The 19,788-nt window shown below is 43.4% G+C and overlaps 1 protein-coding gene across 3 annotated transcripts in view; it reads right to left on the reverse strand.

The window, feature by feature from the left end:
• Positions 1 to 19,788, reverse strand: part of DPH5 (diphthamide biosynthesis 5) — a 119,096-nt gene that overhangs the window by 87,360 nt on the left and 11,948 nt on the right. For all 3 annotated transcript variants that reach the window (XM_029618063.1, XM_029618061.1, XM_029618062.1), the window contains exon 3: positions 13,237 to 13,345. In XM_029618063.1, coding sequence (XP_029473923.1) covers positions 13,237 to 13,345 — 109 coding nt within the window. The remainder of the gene's footprint in view (positions 1 to 13,236; positions 13,346 to 19,788) is intronic.

Below are 19,788 nucleotides of genomic sequence, written 5' to 3' on the forward strand. Positions count from 1 at the left end.
AGCAAGGCACAGAAGCAGAGGGTAGATTCAGGCTGGTTACACCCGGGGAGAGTTCCCTTTCCTTTGTGCAGGAAAGGGCTCCCTAGAATGGGTTCGCCCCTAGAGTGGGGTGTTTCCGTTGGCGTCTAGTGAGCTCTCGCTAGTCTTTTAAAATCTGGTGGGGTTAGCAGACATGCAAACGAGAATTTTCAAGGCCGAGGCGGAGGAGGTTTCCATGTAAACAGTGGTTCAACATGGGTCAGAGGATAGATACAGGCTGGCTACACCCGGAGAGAGTTCCCTTTTCTTTGCGCAGGAAAGGGCTCCCTAGAATGGGTTTGACCCTAGAGTGGAGCACGAGCCTTCAAAGCGTGGCGACTTGGAGCAGGGTGCCATGTAAACAGTAGTTCAACATGGGTCAGAGGGTAGATACAGGCTAGCTACACCCGGGGAGAGTTCCCTTTCTTTGAGCAGGAAAGGGCTCCCTGGAATGGGTTCTCCCCTAGAGTGCATAATGGTACAAATTATTAGGATTTAAGCATTTGCAAACAGATCATGACTTCATAAGCAAGACGGAGGAAGTTCTCTTTTCTGCCCTGAAACTAAAGAAAACTGTTTGTTTTATTTAAGAATCCATGCTGTGAAGGATTACTAGTTTGAATTGCCAGAGACTGAGGTTTCCCTTTGCAACAAGGGTTCAGCCGTTAGGACTGGACATAAGGCCTGGTCGGACAGGCACAGCAATCGAGTTCAAACCCTTGTAGGGACATAAGGCCTGGGCAGACAGGCACAGCAGTTGAGGACAGAGGTCAAGCCCACGTAGGGACATAAGGCCTGGATGGACAGGCTCAGCGTTAGAGGTCAGGCCCTTGTAGGGACGTACGGCCTGGACAGTGGACGGACAGGCACAGCGCTTGAGGTCAGGCCCTTGTAGGGACGTACGGCTTGGACAGTGGACGGACAGGCACAGCGTTTGAGGTCAGGTACATGTGCTGCAGTGCTTACATTATCTGGAGCATAGGAGGCAGCTGGAGGTACTGCAAGGCTTTCAATTGCTTTTATTCATCTTGCCATTCACAGGGAAAATTTGGAAACCCAAGCAAAGGCAGGTTCACTTTCAAAAACACTAGCATTTCCATCAACTCTAGTGCCAGCCTTGAGCAGTGAGGGCTCATGATATCCCCTGTCACTGAAAAGACGCGTTCACTGGGCACACTGGTTGGTGGACATGACATATCACTGAGCCACTTTGGCCAGACAGTGGACTTGTGTGCCCAATATGCCAGCGGATCTGTCTGCATGTTCTCTATTGGCTCTGAGAGATACCGAGTCACTGACAGCTGTGCTGGTGTCTCCTTTGCTTGGGTGGGCTGAGAGTCACTCATGCCAGCTGCTTTCTCTCTAGCTCGTAGCACAACAGATTAATCTTTTTGGGCAACATGCCTTTAGCATTCTGAAGTGGAGGTGGAGGAGGAGGAGCTATTAGCTGTCACTGACAGAGTGCTGCTCCTGCTTGGGCTACCCCAACTCTCTGAAGTGCCCGCTGTTTCCACCTCTGCTTCACACCTAATCTGTCTCTGCCTATGGTGCTCCTGTTCACGGACTTTTGATCATAGTAGGTCCTTCACCAATAAGAGACAATCGTACTGTAGGGCGAGTTTCCCTTTCACACGGGGATCACACACTGTGGCGAGCATGTATGTGTTCTGTTCTGTAAAGGCCTTAATCTCTCTTCCACCTGCTGTTGCAAAACGTCCAGACAATGAAGCACCTCAACTGTCATTCCCTCTTCCTGTTTAAAGGCCTCCAAATTTTCATCCAGGAAATTAACTTAGGGATGATGTCAGCCAAGGTGGCAGCTCCTCCGTGACATCCTTGAAGGGCTGCAGAATTTTTACCAGCTGACTCATGACTAACCAATCATGATGCCCTAGGGGATTCTGCACACCTATGTCCATTGTACCAGAAAGTTCATGAAGGGGTGTCTGCAACTCCACTAACCTCTCGAGCATCATAAAGGTGGAATTCCACCGGGTGGCAATGTCTTGAATGAGATGCTTGTGAGGCATCTCCAAATCAGTCTGCTTTTCTCAGAGAACCTGCCCCGCCTCCACACTTCTTTGGAAGTGCGCTGCTATGTTCCTGCACTTCTGTATTAACCTATGCAGGTATTCATTCTCTTGGTCATTGGAATCCAACCCCAGAGCTGACGTCACTACCAGGTGCAGAGTGTGTGCAAAACATCGGATGTTCTTAAAGTGCCCGTTGTTTATTGGCTTAACCATGTTTGCACCATTGTCTGTGACAAAGAGCCCTGCATGAGGATTCCTGTCTCGCTGGTGTAGTTGCCAGCCCTCCAGCATCCGTCTGATGCATGCTAGAATATTGGCTGCGGTATGGGCCTGGTCCGTCAGGTGGGTGTGCAATAAAGCCCACCTCCACCCTGATACTTGTTCAGTAATAGAGCTGCTGCCTGCCCCTTACTCAGCCAGGTCCCACCAGTGTGCTGTCAGGGAGAGGTAAGAGTGTGCAGCATTCATGGTGGTTCAGATATCGCAGGTGAAATGCATACTCCCCTCTGCCTTAGCTAGCAGCGCTTGGATGCGACTGCGACACTGCTTGTACAGGCTGGGGAGGACATTTCTGCTAAATGTGGTTCTGGAGGGGACTTTGTAATTTGGAACTACAACCTTCAGAAAACGCTTGAAACCCACATTCTCCACTAACTGCAAGGGCTGGTCATCAAGGGCAATCATTTCCCCAATGCTCCTGGTTACAACTTTTGAGGCTGCCTGCCTCCTACCCCGGGATAGCATTTCCTCCATGGTGGGTTGTCGCTTCTGCCACATGTCAGGGGGATGCTGGCCTGCCACCTGACTGCTAGAAGGTGATGAGGGCGTGGGCTGACTCTGCTGACAGAGCTGACTCTGCTGCTTTTGAACCACTTTTACGCTGCTTGGAAGGGGTCCCTTGTCTGGTACTGCCTCCATCCCCAGATGGCAGTACTGTTGTTGGGTGTTGCCTCTTCATATGAATGGTCATGCCAAAATTAGACAGATGTCCCATTTGCTTGCCTCTGCTAATAGCCCTGCCACAGTAATTACACCGAGCAAAACGCAGGTCATCCGTCACTTTAAAGTGGCTCCACATCGCAGATATCTTTTGTGATCCTCCCTTCTCTATAGCCTTGGGGATGGATGCTGGCACTGGAGCTGAAGTAGTGGGTGCACCCTGAGAAGCCAGGGTCCTCAGTCACCCTCTGTGCCTGCACTGACTGCTCTTCCTCCTCTTCATCAGTTTCATCTCTCCCCTGCGGCACTGAAGTGGAGGCTAAGACAGGACCAACTGATCCTCCTAGAATTTCGTCAGGCTCAGTTATTACTTGATGAGAATTCCACACAAGATGATTGTTCATCTGAATCAGAAGCAAACAGTGCCTGTACTACATTGTCAATGCTAAGTCGAGACTTCTGTCCCACTGCTGCTTTTGGGTGTCAACATTTTGTCTGGCATGACTCAGCCTCCCCTTCCCTCATCTCCAAAACTACAGGGTCAGAAACAGGTGGTGGCAATGCATCATGTTTAGATTTCATTTTTTTCCGGATGGAACTGCCTGCCCTTCCAAAGAGTTTAGATTGCAACAGGTCCCTTCTGAATTGCCTCTGCCAGTCCCAAACACTCGACCACATCTAGCTTTCCCTGACATTATGGATTTAATGTCACTGCCTAGTGCCTACTGGCTGCCCACTGGCACAGTGCCTTGATATACACTAATATAATGTGTATGGTGTGCACATACAGAGCTTGCTTGTAAGCACAAAAGAGGCAGACTGGGGATTTCACTGCACAGACTGTCCCAATAATAAACTTGAGTCTGCTAAACTGGCAGCCCACTGGCACTGATGCCCAGTGCACAGAGAGACTGAGTGAGTTCAATTAAACAAATTCAGTTTAAAAAAGCTGGAATTGTTGGCACAGCAGGAAAATCGATGAAATATATTTTCCAATGGAAGTTCTAGAAAACTAGCTAAAAATTGAATATCTCTCTCCCACTCACAACACCCAAATGGTGCTTGCTTGCAGCCTAGCCCAGAGGGTGAATTAAACAAAATGGCACTGCTAGCAGCTTCTCTCCCTGGCACAGAGATACAGTCTCAGATCACCTAACTTAACTGCTTAAAAAACAAACAGGGCTAGCTGGCACAGGCACTGCAGCCAAATAAATAAATATCTTTTTCTCTTAAGTAACTAGCCTAGCTAGCAATTCAATACAGATTTCAGAACTCAGACTAGCTCTGAATGCAGCCACCTTCCGCAGAGACCATCTCCCCACACTACCCCTGCAAAGAAAGTGCGTGGCACGCCGCGTGCTTAAGTATATATAGTGCTGGGTTATCAGGAAAAGCGTCACCGAGCAATGAATGACAGTGTGATTGGCTGCATTCAGTGCATTCAACAAATCTTATCGCTGATACATTGCATTCTAGTATCTGTGTCAACCTGTCCGACCCACTCTGACAGGGCTGTGAGGTCACTGATGACTCACAGGAAAGGGCTGGATTTTGGCTCTGGATACACCCAAATGGCGTTCTCCGATTGCAAATGTCAGCGAAGAAAAGTGTGCGGCGCCAAACGTATGATATGTTATATTCGTGGGGAGTCGCGATACGTTTCGCTTCCCCACGAATACAACGAATAGGGACATATACGTTGTGGACTGCCAATACGTCGAAAAAGAATGCACACCCCTAACAGCACCTCTACTTTCATAGCCATTTTGTGAATATCCTCTATTAAATTTCTATCCATTTCTTCTGCCTGCAAATGAGGTCTTTATATTACACCAATATAAATGGATGCTCCCTTCCCTATTTCCAGATTAACCCCCATCTCCTTACATGTGAATGTTTTTTTAGTCTGTTTTTAATATTACGTACACCACTTAGTTGAAGCAGAGAGCTATGCTGGATATGCGTGAAGTATCAGTTTTACTTCTCCCCTGCCGTTGAAGCAGAGAGCTATGCTGGATATGCGTGAAGTATCAGTTTTACTTCTCCCCTGCCGTTGAAGCAGAGAGCTATGCTGGATGTGTGTGAAGTATCAGTTTTACTTCTCCCCTGCCGTTGAAGCAGAGAGCTATGCTGGATGTGCATTGAAAGTGAAGTATGCATTGAAAGCCACATTAACTATCAACAAATATTGAATAAGCCTAATAATTGGTAATACCTATAGCCTATGAACTCTCTGTTAATTTAACATACTCTTACCCACTCCTGTTTTTTTTTTTTTAATTTAGAGATGGCAGCCCTCCATCCTTCTGCTCCGTGAAGGTGGAACACCAACCACTGGCCACTGGCATCCCGCTCCATGAATGCCTCTGTGGCTACTGCCACTCCGTACAGTGTTTTGCTGCCTCCTCTTTATACACGTCCTCTAGACCTGATGGATCCACAATGTTTATCCCACGCCCCATAGCAACAGGAGGAAGAGCATACTCTGCTTTCTTGAGAGTTTCCAATAAACAAAACAGGTCATGGGGGAGGGGAGGGAGAGCAATAGTAACTAGTTTATGACAGTTAATTAGTCTCAGATTCTTTAACTCGATTTTCAACCCTATAACATACTACAGAAGTTTCCCAAACTTAAATGGCACTCCATAGGCAGTCAGGTTTTCAGAATATCCACCATCAATATACATAAGGTAAATCTGCATGCCCTGGAGACCCAGCATTTGCAAGTTTATGGCATGCATATTCACTGTGGATATCCTGAAAACCCAGACTGCCTGGGGAGTCCCCCAGGACAGGTTTGGGCATGATATAACTTGTAAGGCATCATTTGTTTATTTAAATCTCTCCCTGTTTATACTTATTACTTGTAGTGAGTTACAACTAAAAGCTTAAATACAAAAATAACACAACACAACCTTAAAACAAGATACAGCCATCATTATAACAAACATGACCTAGACAGAAAACCCAGGGAAGTCCTATAAGAGTCAGCATTAAGACTTCCCAATAACTGTTCCTACATCACTAAACGCTTCTCTAAATAATAAATTTTACTGTCTTACTAAAGGCCAAATAGTTAATTTTACAAATGCAAATTTCAAGTAGAAGTTTATTGCAGAGTACAGGGGCTATATAACTGAATATACTCTTCTGTACCTGCAGATCACACCTCTCACAGAGTTAGCTTGACCAAAAAAGCTCCTTAGATAGACCATAAGTGCATCACTGGGCAATACTTTAGACAGCACTTCAACTGGTAAACTGATCCTATACTTGATCTTAGCCAAAAGGCCGAGAAGCGATAACTGGTAAACTGATCCTAATCCACAGGAACTTAAATCGGATTCTGCATTCAACAGGAAGCCAGTGTAATGTAGCCAAACTAGAGATTCCTCTACAATCTGCATATTATCTTTGCACAAAACTGTACATGTTCCTTGTACTTGAAAATTATTAGTTTTAAACTTATTCACTCTCTTCACAATCCCCAGAATCACTTGAACTTAGGAAGACAATTCCTGATATGTCCTTTCCTGTGGCTTTCATTCTGGCCAAGACAATCTCCTTCAAATGAATAATTGTCCTCCACAAGGTCTCCACATTAATTCCAATAGGAGGCTGCCTCTCTGCCCATCCTCTCCCAAAACACCAACACCAGAAAAAAACTTTTCCAAAGGCCAAGTCACTAAAGTACTTGTTCCAATGCATTGTGTCAATTTTCAGAGTAAGAGACAGAATTTTCTGAGAATTATTAAGAAAGGAATGCAGAATATCATACTATCTCTATATTGCTTCATGTGCAACCACAACTAAATTACTGTGTGCAATTCTGGTTGCCCCATCTCAAAAAAGATATAGCAGAACTAGAAAAGATATAGAGAAGGGCAACCAAAATGATATCTCCTCTATGAGGACACACCACTGAGGATAGGGCTTAGCTTGGAGAAGAGATGGCTGAGGTGAGATATGATAGAGGTCTATAAAATTATGAATGGTTATTTACTCTTTCAAAAAATACAAAGACTAGAGGACACTCCATGAAGTTACTAACATACAGTAACATAGCAATGATGGCAGACAAATACCCAATGGTCCATCCAGTCTGCCCAGCAGGTTTCTTATGATAGTAACTACCATGCAGTGCAAGTTACCTCCATGTGTTCTGTTAAGGGTACTAAGTGCCATTCCGTGTAGGGTCATTCTGTGCAAATTAGTACCCTTAACAGAACACATGGGAGTAACTGCCTTTCTGTGTAGGGCCATTCTGTGCAAGTTACGCCCATGTGTTCTGTTAAGGGTACTAACTGCTGTTCTGTGCAGGTTACCCCATGTGTTAAAATGTTACACCATTCCTTTCTTCAAGCTGTTAGTGAACCACAGTGTTTGTCCCATGCCCGTTTGAATTCATTAATTGTTCTCATCTTCACCACCCCTTCTGGGAGGGCATTTCAGGCATCCACCTTTCTCTCCATGAAGAAACATTTCCTGATGTTGGTTCTGAGTCATCACTCCTGAAGTTCCATTTTGTGTCGCCCTAGTTCTACTGTTTCTTTTCCAATGGAAAAGGTTTGAAGTAAGTCTGTGTATCATTAAAACCTTTCAGGTATCTAAAAGACTATCATATATGTCCCCTACACATTTAAAACACATCAGAGAAAATATTTTTTCACTCAATGCATAATTAAGCTCTGGGAGTTGTGGTAAAAGCAATTAGCATAGCTGGGTTTAAAACCCGTTTGGACAGGTTTCTGGCGGAAGAGACCATAAACTGCTATTAACTAGGCATATCTGGGGAAAGGCACTGCTAATCTCTGGGTGTAAGCAGCATAGGATCCTACCTACTATTTGAGATCCTGCCAGGTCCTTGTGACCTGGATTGGCCACTGTTGGAAACAGGATACTGCTGGGCTTGTTGGACCCTTGGTCTGACCTTGTATGGCGGTTCTTATGTTGTCCTCCAACAAGCACCCTCAAGTCCCCGCTCCAAACATACAGCTGCTTCTTCTCCAGGCAGCACTACAGCTGCCCCCGAACCTAGCAGTTTCCCACTCATGACAGCAGCCACTGAACGTAGCAAGGCAGCTCCTGAGGAGCCAGCCAACCCATCCTTAGTCTACTGACTCTAGAGCAGGGGTCGGGAACCCATGGCTCGCGAGCCAGATATGGCTCTTTTGAGGGCTGCATCTGGCTCGCAGACAAGTGTCGCCACACTTTCCCGCTGACCCAGCTGCTCCCCGGTCCTCCTCCGCCCGGGCTTAAAATGCTGTCAGCCCGGGCGGAACGCGGCAGGACAGCTGGAGTCAGCGGCACCGGCGTGCTCTCTCCCCCACCCCGCGAACTCGCGGCAGCAGCAGTAGCCTTCTCCCAACGCTAACTTCTTCATTTTCAGCCCTCGCGGAGGAGGAGTCCCATCGGCCGCGGTTGAAGCTCTTCATTTTCCTCCGAGCCGCGCTGCAGTCTTCTTTTCTTCAGGGCCGATGCAGAGCGCACTAGCGTGGCCTCTTCTTGCCGCGCAGGCACCCGATACTCTCCACTTCCTCTTCCGGGCCGCGGGGAAGGAAGAAGAGAGCACGCCGGTGCTGCTGACTCCAGCTGTCCTGCCGCGTTCCGCCCGGGCTGACAGCATTTTAAGCCCGGGCGGAGGAGGACCGGGGAGCAGCTGGGTCAGCGGGAAAGTGTGGCGACACTTGTCTGCGAGCCAGATGCAGCCCTCAAAAGAGCCATATCTGGCTCGCGAGCCATGGGTTCCCGACCCCTGCTGTAGAAGCATAATGTATGGAAATATCTAATTCCTAGATTCTCTCTCTTAAAGCAGCAGATGGAAGAGAGTAAAGCAGGCCACCTGCGCTGGATGGGTGAACAGGAGAGGTGTAGGCCTGGGGATGGGCACAGGCAAGGAGATGAACAGATGGTTAACTGGGAAAGGGAATCCTTGCTGCTCATCAAAACACTCATGAAGAACTGAAGAAACAAACTCTTTGCTAAGACACACGACTGAATGTGACCCTAAACTGTAGGGATGGTCTAATGACCTATTTTCTCACTCTGTGAGAGGAAATAAACAAAAACACAATTCATTTCATATGTTAGATCTCTTCATGGGTGGCTTTATTTTGAGACGGACCACAGTCAGATCTGAGAAACCACTTCACATTGCCCAATAGCGCAAATTTAAAGCCAACAACCGACCAATACAAAGATTAATTTCCTGTGTACTTCCACAGTCTTGCTTCTGTAGCTTGCTGATCCATATTTCAGTTCTTCTGAACAAGATTTCTCTTGCAATTTTAAAAGGCTTATCTATCAAATTAGACAAAATTAAAGTCCATTGTAAAATGTCTGAAGCAATTCGGTTTATAGAGAGGTTTTCCTGCTGGACATAATACTAACTACAGTGCATGAAAAAACTATTTAGGAATCTGATGACTAAACAAATTGATCAAAGATGGTAACTTATCCAGTCTTCCCTTCTATTTGCTAATTGCCCCTTACATCAATGATACGATTCATAGTAAAAAATGATCAATGGCAGTCCTATGATGACTGAAAATCTTTTCAACTAATCAGGTAAGCAGCCTAGAGAATCACTCTGGTCCTTATCCCATTCCTCTCTATCAAGCTCAGTATCCTGTTTACACAGTGGCCAATCCAAGTCACAAGTATCTGGCTAGTATTCAAACATTAAAAAGATCCCAAGCTACTAATACTTGCAATAAGCTGGGCAGACTGGATGGGCCGTTTGTCTTCTTCTGCCGTCTTCTGCCGTCACTTCTATGTTTCTATGTATTGATTAATAGCAGTTTATTGACTTCTCCTCCAGGAATATATCCACACCTTTTTATAACTCAGCTAGACCAAGTGCCTTAACCACATCCTCTGGCAATGAATTCCAGAGCTTAACTGTGAGTGAAAAAGATTTTTCATGGAGTATCCCTTAGTCCTTCTATTATCTGAAAGAGTAAACAACTGATTCACATTTACCCATTCTAGACCTCTCATGATTTTAAACATCTCTATCATATCCTTCCTCAGCAGTCTCTTCTCCAAGCTGAACAGCCCTAACCTCTTTAGCCTTTCCTCATAGGGGAGCCATTCCACATCCTTTATCATTTTGGTTGCCCTTCTCTGTAATTTCTCCAGTGTAACTATATCTTTTTTGAGATGCGGCGACCAAAAATGCACACAGTATTCAAGGTGCGGTCTCACCATGGAGCGATACAGAGGCATTATGACATCCTCTGTTTTATTTGCCAATCCCTTCCTAATAATTCCTAACATTCTGTTTGCTTTTTTGACTGCCAAAGCACACTGGGCTGACAATATTATCCACTATGACACCTAGATCTCTTTTCTGGGTAATAGCTCCTAACATCATGGGTTATTTTTCCCTGTATGCATCACTTTGCACTTGTCCACATTAAATTTCATCTACCATTTGGATGGCCAATCTTCCAGTGTCATAAGGCCTTCCTGGAATTTATCACAATCTGCTTGTGATTTACTCTGAATAATTTTGTATCATCTAAAAATGTGATCACCTCACTCTTCGTATTCCTTTCCAGGATCATTTATAAATATGTAAAAACACCACCAGTCCAAGTAGAGCACCCTGAGGCACTCCACTATTTACCTTTCGCCAATGAGAAAACAGACCATTTAATCTTACTCTCCATTTCCTGTCTGTCTTTTAACCAACTTGCAATCCATAAAATTACATCGCCTCCTATCCTATGACTTTTTATTTTTCTTAGAAGCCTCTCATGAGGGACTCTGTCGAATGCCTTCCGAAAATCCAAATACACCACATCTACTGGTTCACTTTTGTCCACATGTTTATTTATCCCTTCAAACAAAATGTAGATTTGTGAGGCAAGACTGCCCTTGGGTAAATCCATGCTGGCTGTGTTCCATTAAGCCATGTCTTTCTATATGCTCTGTGATTTTATTCATTATAAGAGTTTCCACGATTTTTCCCAGCCCTGAAGTCAGGCTCACTGCTCTATAGTCTAAGGATAAGACAGAGGCTGGGAGAACTCAAATGAGGAGGCTGAAGAGTGGGAAGGAGATGTTGTGTGTAATGTGTATGCTGTGGTAAAATGGGGCCCAGCTATCCATGGCTTGCATGCTGTCAATTACCACACTCCATGGCTCATGATGTAGCTTGGTAGAGGCAGCATGCCTGATTGCACATGTTCTTAGAAAGAGATCCTACAGGTTTAAGAACCACTGCGGGCGTCTCTTATGCTGGTCTGTACCTATCAGAGAGTGGTGACTTTTACATGGCACAACTGCGTGCCATGGCACAGTTGTTGGGAAACCCTGTCTTAATCTCTCAATCCTCCCACCAAGTCTCTCTCTCAATCCTCCCACCCTGTCTCCACTATTCTCTCTCAGTTCTCTCTCTCTCTCAATCCTGCCATTCTGTCCCCTCCTGTCTCTGACCTGCATCTTTCTTTTTCTCTCTCTCTATGCTCTGCCCAGTTTCTGTCTTTTCCTCTTGTCTCCATCACCCTCAGAATGATGGAAGCCAGCTCCAGCAGAACATTCCCCAAACCCCTTCAAGAACAATGACAGGGATTTGGTAGCTCCAACATTAACACCTCCTGCCCACCCTTTGTGTTACTCTGCCCCCTCTTCATCCTGCTAGTATCTCCTCTGCTCCACTTCCTCTTGCTCTCTCTCCTTCTGATCCCTCCTCTCAATATTACCCATTCTGGCTTTTGCACATCCACACCTGCTTCCCTAACATTCACCCCTTTTCAAGTCACTCCTCCCAGAAGCATTCACCTCTCTTGCACTGCCTCTACCATATGTTTCTCTCAAATCTGATCTGATTTGATATTTGTATCAAGAATGTCGGTATACAAAAAATTCTAAATAAATAAATCCTTCCCCCTCCACTCACTATTCTTGGCTCTCTCATCCATCCACACCATCACACCTCTAGCTTCCTTTCTCTCTACCTTCCCCCCCCCCCCCCAAAAAAAATATCCCTCTCTCTTTTATTCTCTCTCCCCCGTTACCTCCTCTAACTCTCTCATTCTCCCTTCCACCTTCACTACCTATGATTGTCACTCATTCTCATCATCCCTCCCCTTTCACCCCCTCTGGTTCTCTCGCATACACACCCTCATCACCACCTTTGTGCCACCCTGACACAATGTCTGTTTGTCACCCTCCCCCAGTCACCGCTGCTGACTTTCTTGCACACAAACACCAAACCCTGGTGCTTTCACATCTGTTACAGAACATGTGGCAGCTTGAACCTCAGGGAGGAATAAGGTGTCAGACAGTCCAAGTTGCACTGCTAACTTCAGGGAGATGGAGAAGGAAACAATCGTCACCCCCTGTCTTCCCCACAGTATAAGCTCTGCTTGTGCTGTTCCCCTCCCCCCAAACTCTTGCAACATTCACCCCGTTTTATGTTATTAACCTCAGAAGCATTCACCTCTGTCTCGCACAACTTCTCTTTCCAGCATTTACACCACTCACCTCCTCCAACATTCACTTCTTGCATTGCATTCATCAACTACATTCACCCCCTTTCAGATTTCATCTCTTTTCCCTTGCCACAAATTATTCTGGCCTGACTGGAGCTCTGGTCTGCTGACTGGATTATACACAGCCCCAGTCCCAGCATGCTCCTAAGGTTTGGGATTCATTTGACAGCAGAGGGGAGAAGGAAGTCACCCAGAGCTCCAGTCTCTGTTAACAGGTCAGTAGATTACAACTCTGGTCCTTCAGGCCTCACTGAGCACAGGATCTCAGCATAACCACATGAATATATTTGCACACATTTAGTCACATGATCTCATTAATTTGCATATTTTGGGTATCCCGAAAATCAGAAGTGATAAGGGGTTTCCAAGATGGGAATCGAGGCCTACTGTGTTAAAGTTACTAGTTGCGAAATTCTTAAGCAGCTCCCATGTGATTTCTGTGAACTTTTGAGACATGCCCTGCTAACAAGAGCTATTGCATTACCTCACACTAGCTAGACCTCATTATTTGATATTGGCTATGATGTCACAAAGAACATGTGCCATGCATGAGCTATCAGATCTCATTCCTTGTAAGAGTTTGTTTATGACATGGTTCTGCACATGGATGTTGCATAGTATACAATGTTTAAAAAAAAAGTTTGAACTTAATTCACAAGGAAATTACTGCACTTTGTATCACTGCTATTTAATATCATTATTAGTTCTCAGTGTCTCAGACAGGCAAGTGAAATATGTGAAGTTACCTGCAGACCGCAGCACCCCACTGCATTCATTATGGAGGCATTATGAATAACTCTGTATGGAATTCCAGCCCTTACTGCTCGCAGAACCAGATCACTATGTGTTGTTGCCCTGTGGTGGGGAGCAAATAGGTTAGATTGGAAAGAGAATTTTGCAAATGTGACTACTAGCATGACTTATGAAAGTTAAATTCTAAGTTGTGTGAATACTTTGTAACTAACTTCTTACAGTACTTAGGAGTAATGCACAGTTTAGTGCAGCAGTAACATTATCTCTGTTGTACATTGAATTAGAAGAGAACGTAAAGCATGGAATCAAACTAACAAAATACAGGAACTATGATACACACATTTGGCCTGTGATCATAAAAGCCAACAGTGTCTCAAGAGCCATTTCTACACAATAACATGCTGCTGACCCTTAACTCACTACGGCAGCTACTAGCAGATGCTTTTCCTTTATTCATTCAACACCTACAAAGATCTGCAAAGCAATATGGGTGAGAAATATGGTTCTGGTTCCAGCACTCCCTTAATTACGGTGTCAATAAGGATTTTCTATTTCTTTACAGTGTTCTAAAATGTTACACCCCACTATAACCATCGGGCACAAAACTATCAGGCTGATGCTATATTTTGTGCTGAGCCTAGCACACAGTCTAACGAGCACTTGGACGCTCGTTCTGGATGTGCTAGATTAACACCCAATGCAATAAGGGGATTAGCGCGTCCAAAACATGTGTCCAAACCAGCACGTAGCTAACAGCACTCATCATATGTATATCATATGTATATGCATGAAGTTATTAGTTATTATCCCTGATACAAAAAAATTACTGTGCCCCCGACGCACACGTTTTAACATGGAAGACTTAACGCCAGTCCCAGGGCTGGTTTTAAGTCTTTACATGCTCCAAGCTGTCCTAATACTAAGCAGGAGGAACCACAGGAAGCATCATGAAAAAAAAAGTCTTGCCAGCGGTCAGATTAGGAAAACAGACACCCATTAATTGAGCATCCATTTTCCTAACCGGTGCACAGTCACGTCTCCCGGGTGTCCGATGCCATGGTCTCACTAGGGACGCACAATTTATCCTTAGCGCTTCCTTATTAGCGCAACCCCTCATTTAAATAATGTATCGTGCGCCCAGGAGAAGTGGCTGGGTGCGCATTAGGAGAGTGGGTATTTTAAGCGAGCTGATATTGCATCGGCCTGTATGTGTGGTTCTTACCAGAGATGGAAGGAGGACTACAGTATACCTGTGAAGCATAAGTTCTCACTGGGATCATTAAATACCTGCCTATTATTCCTCTGAAGCAAAGATTGATTCTATTTTCAGGAATGCAAGTCCAAGGGTTTCAGGAAAAGACATTACTCAATATCTAAACAGAAAACTGAAGAAAATATGTACATGCAGGCCTTCATTTTACCTGTTTGTTTCCTGTTGCCCAAAAGCAAAATGGAAACATTCCAGTATTTTAAATGAGCTGTGTAGCTATAAACGCCACTGCCCTTCATGGAGCTATGGTTTGAGACTACAGAATTTGGAATGCCAAGGCTTGAATCTATGAACATCTCTAGAATAAAACAAACAAACCCCAAAACACCTTCAGGGGTGGAAATACGATGAACGTGGCTGTGTGTAGTGTTACAGCATTTACCAGGTTACATCACTCTGGACAATAGAGAAAAGTGAACCTAATGGTTTTAAGTCTTCATCCAGTCCACAAATCATGAGTCAGATTCAAATATTTATACCCATATAATGTATTGAGGATATTATAAGGTGCCACTGAGATTTAGTAGTTTACTCACTATCCTCTGGCAATGAATTCAAGAGCATAGTTAAGTTCTGGAATTCATTGCCAGAGGATGTGGTTACAGCAGTTAGTGTAAATGGGTTTAAAAAAGGTTTGGATAAGTTCCTAGAGGATAAATCCATAAACTGCTATTACGGTAATTAATAAGCAATAGTAGCTTGTGATCTGTCTAATGTTTGGGCAATTGCCAGGTACTTGTGACTTGGTTTGGCCTCTGTTGGAAACAGGATACTGGGCTTGATGGACCCTTGGTCTGACCCAGTATGGCAATTTCTTATGTTCTGTCATGATTAGAATCCAGAGCTTACGAGTGGAAGGAATTTATTGGTTGAAACAGAGACCCTTTAAATCTGATACAACATACGAACATGCAAAGCTAAAATTAAAAAAATAAAGTACTGGATAAATGTATAAGACGTTTCTACAAAGAGCACAAAAGTTACAAGAGGAGGTGATAACTTAAGGGTAATGTTGTACCTGCCCAAATTGGTGTAAAGTCTGTGAGAACTTTTTCCTTGCAGACCTTGCACTAATTTTCAAAGTGAAAGTATGCAATACTACCGCATACATTTATACTTGATAAATACTTGCATTAAGTGCAAACCCCACCCCCACCCTGCCACCAGAAACCCCTCTCCTCACGGTGGGAAAACTTATCTGCATACAGGTCCTATTCGCGTAAGTTTCCTCATATATAGGGCATGCACTTTTCTAAACTGACCAAGATATGATCGAGGTGGACTTGCTCTCCCCGGGATAATGTGACCACACGGAGACTCAATGCCACACTCGGCTGTAGTATTACAGAACTGCTATGTGTTTTGTGGCAGCAAAACTGTATCTACTACCAAAAATCTTATACCAGTTAGGAGAACATTGACTTCTAGGACTCTAGACAAAAGTCTCACAGATTGACAAACTGAACAGCAATGTTCACAGTATGTTTGAAGAACATGCTGTGTGTGTCACTATAGACTGTGCCTTCTACATCCCTGTTTCAACAGCTGCTGAGGATGTCACATTCTCTGTGACAGACCACAAGGGAGAATGGGCCCTGTGTGTTTTGATTGCCAAGCGACTTCTTCCTTCATGGTTCATTGTTTTCTCATCATGGCAATTTATTTGTTTTTTTTTAACTTTGATTAACAACACAGAATTAAAGGAGCTTTTTAGCTAATTCAAAATTAGCTAAGTTGAAATTCTTCCTTCACATGCACAGTGGTAAAAAAAAATACCAGTGTACATGCTCATGAAGCAGTCTCCTGAGGTAATTCTAAATCAGCTGGACTGATGTGCTCCTTTCTGCAGAGCTGCCTTTTACAATCAGACACAGTCACCCAAGACATCGCAAACTAGAGAGATGGCCCCAAGCTGCAGTCCTGATGCTTCAGTCTTGATCCAGTACCTCATATTACCCAGCAGTCACCGGATAATAATGGCCAGACCATAGCTACTTCTGCTCTTCTGAGAAGTTACTATGCAGTGCACAAGCCACAAACCACACTGGATCTGGACAGGGTAAAAAAGTGCCACATATATGCAAATAATAATAATTACTGGTAGCTTTGTACACTTTGAAACTGGATATCCAAGACTGAATACTTCTTTTGCAAGAAGCTTCTCAAAACTGAAAATCTGTACCTTCTCTCTCTCTTCACTCTGACCTCACATCAGCCTCTTTTCTTTGGTTTCTCTATGATGTAAATCCCCAGTCTTCAATATGTCCTCCGTGCTGCAGCACGCCTTCTCATTTTTCCCCAAAAGCATAACCATATTGTCGCCACCCTTCGGAGACCTTTACTGGTCCTTGTCTCTTTAGAATCCAGTTCAAACTTGCCCTGAAACAAATCTTCTATTGTCTCACTCTTGAATCCTGCCATCTCTATGGCCTATTTATATTAAGATTCTCACTTATTCTTTTTAAACTTCTTCCAACCCATCTCAAAACTCTTAATTTTACCTTATATATTTAAATGTAGACTATTCTGTTGAATTTTAAACATACTGTATGTTACTATAATGCATTTGAGCCAGGATTTGCATGAAAAACACTTTAAAATCACAGGATCCTAAAATGTTGCCTGCAGCTCTGCAACAGCAGTTTTTTTTTTTGTTTTTTTTTTTAACATTTAATAGAAATGCATTTTAATTTCGACACATGCTCCTCATTAACTATTTTATGTAGGAAACATTCAGACATTACTTAAATGCACTAAATCACAGGCTGCTGTTTTAAGTCATTTTTATGGTGTTTAGAACTGCAAACAGCCTAGCTAAGATGACATAGTTGATGGTTTTAAAATCATTTGTGATTAGCTACCACAAATTGCAGCTGAGCACCATCTTTGTGATTATACATGATGCTTCTCTGAAGACCTCCCTGATGACCTACGCGTGCATAAATTGTGCTTCTCTATTGCCCTTCTTGGGCACAGACCTCAATTTTTCTAACTAGTTGAATGATAGTTCAGTAGGACTGCATTGTCCTGATGTCCCTAAGAGCTGTGATAGATGGCCTGTGTCAATGGCTTGGGACAGAGAGCGGGGTCCTGGCTGGCGTGGCATTACAGACTGATGTATTCTGACTGTACACACAGAAGGGCATCATTCTGGTGAGAGAGAAGGCCAGAGCTCCCGCTGGGAATACGGAAACCAAATGAGGGCCTTTATATACTGAACTTTAATAAGATATTCAAACTGAGTCAGACATCTCAAGAGACTGGAAGCGTTTCAATCAAAGCGCATGGAGATGGCAATCAGAAAAAAAATGGTTACGGGTACAGAAAGACCATATAAAGGCCCAGTTTCTTCAACCATATTTAGTATTGGGGATTTCAGAAGCACAACACAAGACTCCGGCCTTCTCTGGTCACATAATAATGCAGTATAGTATCTTCTATATCATGGAAACAATGTCCTCTCAGGTAATGGTTTACTGGCTTGAAATCCTATGTACACAGGAAGATTAAGATCTTGCTCTAATTTATAAATGACTGAAGTATGAGTTTGAGGATAGTGTCCACTTTGTCAGCCATTGTCCTCGAAAGCTGCTTCAATAAACTGTTTAGTCTATAAGGTGCCACCCAAATCCTGTCATTTTTTACTACACCAGACTAGCACAGCTATCCCTCTGAAGATTTTTCATTTATAAGCTGCAATTAAAAACAGACTAAGGCAAAGAAAAAAAAATCAACTGAAAAGACATATTACCCTCCGAGGAAAAAAGTTTGCAGATCATATAATATACTGGAGCAATTTGTTTGAGTACCTATTGATTCTTTTTTGCTTTGTTCTCATTTAATGAACTATAAATTATTAGTATTTTTATTTCCTAGCATGCAATGTATTTTGGAGCAGTTCCAGAACCATTGGATTATTACTACTTTGCCTGGAGGCTCTGGTTGGTTTATTCAAGAGCAGGCTACAGAGAAAAGCAGTGAGGACAACTGAAATGATCTGTAATTAGGATTTATGATATTTAGTTTTATGTATCTCAAACTTTTTATAATTTGAAGTAGAATAAAAATAAGAGCACTCGACTTTGCCAAATAAGCAAAGACCAGCAAAAAATAAATCGTATAGAACCTGCAGCACTGAAAGTACCACCCGTGAAAAATTATGGGTGGAATATCATTGCAATTATAAAAAGATTTTTACTGCAAAAATGCCTTTACAGTGTCTCATGCATCAATGTGTTCCATAACATCAAAGCTATATAGGAAACCTATGAAAAAGCCCACAAGTGCTAGATTTATTATAGAATCATAGATACCAAAAGCATTTATTTTTCTAATGCCACCAATCAAATGGCTGCTAAGGTCTCTTACACCAGCATCCCCTGCTTGAAAAAATCATATAAAGCAAACAATGAATGTCCAACAGAAGCTTAGGTTCCAGCATTGCATTCTGGAAGCAAATCTCAAAACTTCCCAGAGACGACGGTGATAAGAACCAACATGAGCCATGTTTTGCCCTGCTTCTGGGTAAATTATATAAACATCACCCTAGAGTCGTTTCTCAATATGTGTACACATCCACTCAAAATGCACAATACTCGAGTCAGAAACGTTTCAGAAACATTTCGGGGGACTTTTGAGAAGATTTGTTTCCAGAATGCAGTGCTGTCTGCTGAAACCTGAGATTCCCTTGGATATTTTATTATTTGATTTCTAAGAAATTTTCAAGCGAGAGATGCTAACTGCACATCTGAGAAGCCATTTGGTCATACAAGACAAAAATTTTCAAAAAATGCTATCGGTGTCTAAGAATCTCTCATAAATGTTGTGCTTGTAGACTGAACAAACTGATGCATGAGGCACCATATAGGCATTCTGCAGTAAAAATGTTTTGACCTTTATTTTGGTAATTGCAAAGATATTCCTCCCAAAACTTTTCATGGGAATATTCTTGTGGATATCAAGATTAAGCCTTCTTTACTTTTTCTTGGATAAAACACTGAAAAAAAAAATCACCATGAACTTTTAAAGCAAAAATAAAAAAAGGACATCATAAAACTGAGATCCCTCTTTGTAATTTATGTTCAGCTTTGCTCCATGGCTGTTTGCATTTCACTGACACATACCGTAATTGCTTGGTTGGATATCAACCCCCACCACCTGAACCAATTTAATTTGCAATGTTAAAGGGAGCATCTGCTAAGCACACACACATGTGCAAGCTTCCATCTTTTATATGACGTGCTGTCATTGCAGGACCAAGATGCAGAGCAGAAGA

This window comes from Rhinatrema bivittatum, chromosome 10 (assembly GCF_901001135.1).
Source record: "Rhinatrema bivittatum chromosome 10, aRhiBiv1.1, whole genome shotgun sequence".
Classification (NCBI taxonomy): domain Eukaryota; kingdom Metazoa; phylum Chordata; class Amphibia; order Gymnophiona; family Rhinatrematidae; genus Rhinatrema; species Rhinatrema bivittatum.